Source organism: Sinocyclocheilus rhinocerous, unplaced genomic scaffold, assembly GCF_001515625.1.
Source record: "Sinocyclocheilus rhinocerous isolate Xijiao unplaced genomic scaffold, SAMN03320098_v1.1 scaffold1141, whole genome shotgun sequence".
NCBI lineage: Eukaryota > Metazoa > Chordata > Actinopteri > Cypriniformes > Cyprinidae > Sinocyclocheilus > Sinocyclocheilus rhinocerous.
In genome coordinates this window covers 190880-198443 of record NW_015653550.1, presented here as the reverse complement: position 1 = coordinate 198443, position 7564 = coordinate 190880, and the positions used below count along the sequence as shown (strand labels likewise).

At 34.6% G+C, this 7564-nt stretch overlaps 1 protein-coding gene across 2 annotated transcripts in view; it reads left to right on the top strand.

Annotated features, from left to right (window-relative positions):
- LOC107716494 (protein FAM19A5-like) overlaps positions 1–7564 on the top strand; it is a 132089-nt gene that overhangs the window by 34408 nt on the left and 90117 nt on the right. Inside the window, exon 1 of one of the 2 annotated variants that reach the window (XM_016522975.1) lies at positions 5087–5590. The exons of the other annotated variant lie outside the window; for it this stretch is intronic. Coding sequence (XP_016378461.1) covers positions 5482–5590 — 109 coding nt within the window. The 5' untranslated portion in view covers positions 5087–5481. Of the gene's footprint in view, positions 1–5086; positions 5591–7564 lie in introns of those variants that run through there. 2 annotated transcript variants of the gene reach the window in all.

Here is a 7564-nt window from a genome sequence, read left to right as displayed (position 1 = left end):
TTTTTTTTTTTTTTTTTTTACCACACAACATAAAAAAAAAATATTTTTGCAGTTGTCAAATTTTCAGTATTATATATAGTTTTGATTTCAGTGGTTAGAGTATTAGTAAATACACTCTTAAAAATAAAGGTGCTTCACGATGCCATAGAAAAACCTTTTTTTGTCTAAATGGTTCCATAAAGTACCCTTAACATCTAAAGAACTTAAGAGTTTTCTCAGAAAAACAAATCTTAATGCTACACTAAACCATGACATTCTATTCAACCTTCTTGCTTGTATGGAACATTTAATTTTAAAAGACAGCAAAAGCCATTAAACCCTCCCTTTGCTGTTAAAACAGCATTTGGGAAGGCCTACCACTTGACGAAGGAACATGGATGAAGGGATTTGCTCCCATTCAGACACAGTCACTTCAAGGTTATGCACTAAAAACTGCTGCACAACAGAATCTAACAGAACTGGCTCCTCCCTTATTTTTATATAAGTATTAAGTAAAAACTAAATATGTATACATTTCTAAATAACAATGCAAAATAATAATACAAATAAAAACATGATAAATACGTTATCCATATCCAGTTCCACTGCCGCACAATGTTGCTCCTAGGCAACAAACATATTTATGCAATTGCTTTTAACATACTGTAGATATAAATTATATTTACTCTTATAGACTCTAAATGTTTTAAAATTTATGTTGCAGAAGTTTACTCACTAACAAACGTGAATCATATTTGTGATGGATGAAAAATCAATAAAACATGCTTTTCTGAGGGCAGTTCTCCAAAGCAAAAATGTGCATCCATGCCACAGTGCCCCATGCCAGAAAAGGATTTTAAAAGTGCCAGCTTAGTGAATAAACATCTTAAATTCAGCTCTCATCTTTGTGGTCATCTCAGACCCTTTGACCACTCTCAAGTAGTTCCCAAAGGCACACTTGTGCTGAAACAGCAGGAGCATGTCAATATAAGTGACAGGTGCTCTTTGAGTAACGCAACCAAGGACTGTTCATTGGCAATGTGTATGTCATCATCATCCTTAAGGTGATGCACCTGCTCTGCTTGCCTCATGCAGTCACTCCTGGACAGCTCTCCTTTAATTGCCATCCAGCTGATTGATGGATCACAATGAGAGTGTGTTACAGGCACTGCAGAGAAATAAAAAATGGACGCCCCCATTGTAAACACTGGCGAATGCTGATAATTGGCTCTAAATTAGCTGCGTAGACAGCAGCAATGACACCACTGCGGTTTTGATGCATCAGTCTTGTTAAAAAATGACCCATAATGCAACACAACCAACTCACTAAAGTTTTTATTCCTTTTCACTGTATATTTCACAAAATTCCTAGGCTGGGTTTTCCATTAATGTTGCAAATCACACCCTTAAGATCATAACAAAATGATATTCTGCATTCCAATTATATTATGCCCTAAAAGTATGAACTCTTTTTTTTTTTTGTGAAGAAAACTTTTGAGTGTGTAGCAGAAGTGTTTTGGGACATACTGCCACATAATAATTGTTTTTAACAGACCACACTGACTCAATATAATAATCACAGTTACAGTAATATCCCCATATACATATTCCACATTTCAGTTCATTTAATTTACACTACAATTCTTCCTAGCGTACTGGAGAGAACAGAAGTAGCATGCTGAACTCTCCTCATGGTTTTTTTTACAGATGTAATAAATGTTTTGGGACACACTAATTCTAATTTTGAATACTATTTAGGGTGGATACTATTCAATTTTAGACGCAGCAATAGGCATTTATTCTGTGATTGAGCAATGCCTGTTTTCCAAACCAGTATATAAGATGTTCATTATTTAAAATTAATTGCATTGTTGCATCATGCTGTCAGATCCAAAGTTGCTGATTTATTTATTTACATTTGGAAAATAGACCCACATATTTCTTGTGAAAATTATATTATTAAGAACAAACAACTACTACAAAAAACTACAAACTACATTTGTTAGGCCTACATAAAGTTTTATCATATTGTCATATAAATTCATTCATGCAGAGATGAAGGCACATTTTATAAGACTTGTTTCATTATTTTATTCATTTATTCATCTGCAATAACAAAATGCATTAATATTAAGTGATCCTTCATCTTTTAGGGAAAAATCAAAGAGAAAGAATTGTCAGTGGTCAAAGGCTCTTGTTAATTTATGAACTTTTTTTTAATGTACTACTTCGTAGTTATTGTTTTGGGAAACATGACAAGTAATATTTTTACATGTCTGACATTTTACTCAATACTTTGAAAAACACAGCCCTTGGCTGTTTTGCTTGCAAAATATTTTGTTCTGTCTAAACTCGCACAAAAAAAGTTAATCACCTTTCTTTACTGTATTTTTATAAAATCACATATCCCATGTATGAGCACAGGAGGGCTGGAGCTTATCCCAGCATCTTAAGCCGTAGGCAAGGAAGCACCACAGACAGATGGCCAGTCTACAACAGGGCTAACAGAAACAGACAGATACACATTTACACTCACAGTTATGGGCAATTTTAGTCTCACATTCACATAACCTGCGTGCATTTTGGGGGAAAGTAAATGTAACTATATATACCCTATTCTTTTCATTAGCAATCAGTTTAAAAATAAAATTATATATTTTGAATTACACAAAACAGAGCCAAATCTATGTGTAGTTTACAATACATAATACAACATTGAATGATAATAATGCAAAATGTGATTAAATACGGTATCCTGCTAAATGTATCAGTAAGCCTTGGGGGCACACAGCGCACGAACGGCGCATTTCCAATGACCCACTATCATATGGATGCCCTCAAATGACACTAAAGCCACGAAACTTCAAGTTTGACTTCATGGTGTCTTTAAATCCTGCGGTGCACAACATTTCTTAAAGGTTCAGCACACAAAAGACACAATGAAAGAACTTAAGACTTAAACTCTGACGTCAGACTAAGGGAACATGCGCTGTGACGCATCCACCGGCGAGCGCTTCTCAAACGCGTCTATCCAGGCAAGTGGAGGCGATGTATGCGTCAGCGGGGAGAAAGTGCGCTCGTTAAGAGAAGAATCAAACCTCGGTAACAGCACAGACGGAGGCGGAGATACGGACTCAACATATCACCAAAACCACATGCGTCGCGTTTGGGACATTTTTTACACGATCATTCGAATTAATGCGGGAATTACGGTTTGTAATCTGACTTGTTTCTGGTGGTACACAGCAAGGACCATTCGAAAATACAGAGTAGAGTGACAGTTCTAGCGATCAGCGCAGTTCTCTAAGTGCGTAAACCAGAGATTTTGGAGAGGATGATCGCACATCACTCGCCTTAGATCCACGTAACAGCCACAGACAAACTGGAAATTTCTACATTTTTTTGCAATGGGCGGTGAAAGCTCTAAAACATCAAATATATTGTTTTCCTAAAGTTGGCATCTCTTGAAAAAGAACGGATTCCTTTCTTCTGGATCTGTGAAAGAAAAGCGCATCAAAGGTGTTGGTTGTTGTATGGCAATAGAATGGAGATGTGGTGTGGATGCTGAAGGCAGTCAGGATGCTGATGCTGAGAGTTGCGTGGGCTCTAGCGGGAGCGGCGATCTGCTGTTTTCTCATCATTCTCATCCACTCTCGCTTCCTACGAGAAGGTAAATGTGTGTGTTAATTAATAACATAACGCATGTTTTATTTACCCATACTCGGAAATCGCACCTGTAGGTCACTTTAGTCTTTTGCTTGATGAATTGATGGAGAAATATTGCATATTTTTTATCATGATTATTATTATTATTATACAGTGCACAATCATGTCGATATTTCCCTTTAATATAGAGAATGCGGGTTGGAGGAGAAATATTAATCATAATCAGCAAAAACATCCCACTGTTCTGTTTTGTACCTGTACAGAATAAGATTTACCAGATAATATTTGTGCAAAACTGACATCTTGAATCTTATTTGATTGTTAGATTTTTATGAAATCATCTTCAAAAGAGGTAGGATGTGATACATATTGCATGGAGCTGTTTTATGAGTTAGTGATTTATAGTTGTTTTTTTCAATAGATGGCACTACAGTCTATCTAAAGGGTAAAACTGAGGTCAAAAGGTGATTATTGTCTCCCATAAGTTAATCTAAATTTAACTTTCAGCTAGTATATAAAGTGCATTATAAAGTATTCATAATTCCACAGTGTAATACATAATATGATGTCATAACTGTAACCAAAGTTACATTATAATGCAGTATATATTTATGATTACATCTCTAAAAGTATAGTACATTTAAACATGAAATATAGTGTTTACCATATATGTGGTAATGTATTATATACACTTTAAAGGTAACGTCACTGTAAAAAAAAAAAAAATGTTTTGTCAGGGAATCTAAAATTGTACTCCATGTGGTAATAATTCAGTTCACATCAAAATATTATGTAACATTATTTAATTCACCTTATATATTTATTATTCACCAATAATATTCACCATATATATATATATATATATATGTGTGTGTGTGTGAATATGTAAATAGTAATATAAACACATTATACTATACAGTATTATAACTGCGATTAGTTACTCACAAGAACAGTCTATGAGATGTTAAATGCAGCATTATGAAAGCATCATAATGCTTTAAGAGTATTTTTTATACAGGTTTAAAGTAAAGTGTTAACTTATTATAGTGTTTTCTCTAACAATCTACTATCATAATTTTAGATTTAGGTCTATTAAATATTTATTGTTATTTATTATTTATCTTGTGTTATTGCATTTTTTGATATCAATAAAGCGATACAAAGCCCAGATTAAAATAAATGCAGTAATGTACTGATTTGCAAACCATGCACTTGAAGGGGTAACGTGTCAACATGAATGCTGAAAGGTGAGAAATGGGAGCCACACAGACAAGTCAGCTAGATACTGCTGCTTCACCTTTCCACACTGACACAGTAGATATAGGATGTCCTTTTCAAGAGACATCTATCCTGGCTTCTGCATGTGCCTTAAGGGAAGACAAGAGCGGTTTGTTTATAGAGATACGGACTCAACATATCACCAAAACCACATGCGTCGCGTTTGGGACATTTTTTACACGATCATTCGAATTAATGCGGGAATTACGGTTTGTAATCTGACTTGTTTCTGGTGGTACACAGCAAGGACCATTCGAAAATACAGAGTAGAGTGACAGTTCTAGCGATCAGCGCAGTTCTCTAAGTGCGTAAACCAGAGATTTTGGAGAGGATGATCGCACATCACTCGCCTTAGATCCACGTAACAGCCACAGACAAACTGGAAATTTCTACATTTTTTTGCAATGGGCGGTGAAAGCTCTAAAACATCAAATATATTGTTTTCCTAAAGTTGGCATCTCTTGAAAAAGAACGGATTCCTTTCTTCTGGATCTGTGAAAGAAAAGCGCATCAAAGGTGTTGGTTGTTGTATGGCAATAGAATGGAGATGTGGTGTGGATGCTGAAGGCAGTCAGGATGCTGATGCTGAGAGTTGCGTGGGCTCTAGCGGGAGCGGCGATCTGCTGTTTTCTCATCATTCTCATCCACTCTCGCTTCCTACGAGAAGGTAAATGTGTGTGTTAATTAATAACATAACGCATGTTTTATTTACCCATACTCGGAAATCGCACCTGTAGGTCACTTTAGTCTTTTGCTTGATGAATTGATGGAGAAATATTGCATATTTTTTATCATGATTATTATTATTATTATACAGTGCACAATCATGTCGATATTTCCCTTTAATATAGAGAATGCGGGTTGGAGGAGAAATATTAATCATAATCAGCAAAAACATCCCACTGTTCTGTTTTGTACCTGTACAGAATAAGATTTACCAGATAATATTTGTGCAAAACTGACATCTTGAATCTTATTTGATTGTTAGATTTTTATGAAATCATCTTCAAAAGAGGTAGGATGTGATACATATTGCATGGAGCTGTTTTATGAGTTAGTGATTTATAGTTGTTTTTTTCAATAGATGGCACTACAGTCTATCTAAAGGGTAAAACTGAGGTCAAAAGGTGATTATTGTCTCCCATAAGTTAATCTAAATTTAACTTTCAGCTAGTATATAAAGTGCATTATAAAGTATTCATAATTCCACAGTGTAATACATAATATGATGTCATAACTGTAACCAAAGTTACATTATAATGCAGTATATATTTATGATTACATCTCTAAAAGTATAGTACATTTAAACATGAAATATAGTGTTTACCATATATGTGGTAATGTATTATATACACTTTAAAGGTAACGTCACTGTAAAAAAAAAAAAAATGTTTTGTCAGGGAATCTAAAATTGTACTCCATGTGGTAATAATTCAGTTCACATCAAAATATTATGTAACATTATTTAATTCACCTTATATATTTATTATTCACCAATAATATTCACCATATATATATATATATGTGTGTGTGTGTGTGTGAATATGTAAATAGTAATATAAACACATTATACTATACAGTATTATAACTGCGATTAGTTACTCACAAGAACAGTCTATGAGATGTTAAATGCAGCATTATGAAAGCATCATAATGCTTTAAGAGTATTTTTTATACAGGTTTAAAGTAAAGTGTTAACTTATTATAGTGTTTTCTCTAACAATCTACTATCATAATTTTAGATTTAGGTCTATTAAATATTTATTGTTATTTATTATTTATCTTGTGTTATTGCATTTTTTGATATCAATAAAGCGATACAAAGCCCAGATTAAAATAAATGCAGTAATGTACTGATTTGCAAACCATGCACTTGAAGGGGTAACGTGTCAACATGAATGCTGAAAGGTGAGAAATGGGAGCCACACAGACAAGTCAGCTAGATACTGCTGCTTCACCTTTCCACACTGACACAGTAGATATAGGATGTCCTTTTCAAGAGACATCTATCCTGGCTTCTGCATGTGCCTTAAGGGAAGACAAGAGCGGTTTGTTTATAGATGAGACAGAAGGTCAGCTGGTTTCTCTGCTTAGCTGTGGGGATTGGAGCGTGTTTTCAACCCGCCCCTGTACTCCCGATGTAAATATAAAGATCAGTCTAACAGGGGGAAAAAAAAAACATTCAAGGTGAAGCAGAAGTTAACTGCTGTCTTCTGCTGGGGGGAGTAAATAAATAAATGGCTTCACAAAGTAAGGTAGAAATACACTGAATGTGTAAACTATGAATAATAAATTAATTCTAAAAAGTTTACATGAGATTTTGAAATTGTTTTCCTTTGGTTTTGCCATCAGTGCATGAACAGACATATGCACACTGAAAATGCTAGTAAAGATATTTATATGCTGAGAGAAATCAGGGTAATAATGTGCCGATTGTGTGTGTGTGTGTGTGTGTGTGTGTGTTCGTGCGTGTGTGTGTGTTATGACCTTGCGAACTGTAAGGTTATTGAGCATAATTAGTATAACACTGTGTATGTCAACACACATTTATTGACCTGATTCCATATCTGATGACAACAAACTGCTCTTTCAAAGAATTGCTGGTCTTTTGTGAAAAGAAAGGACATGAGTATTCTTAAAG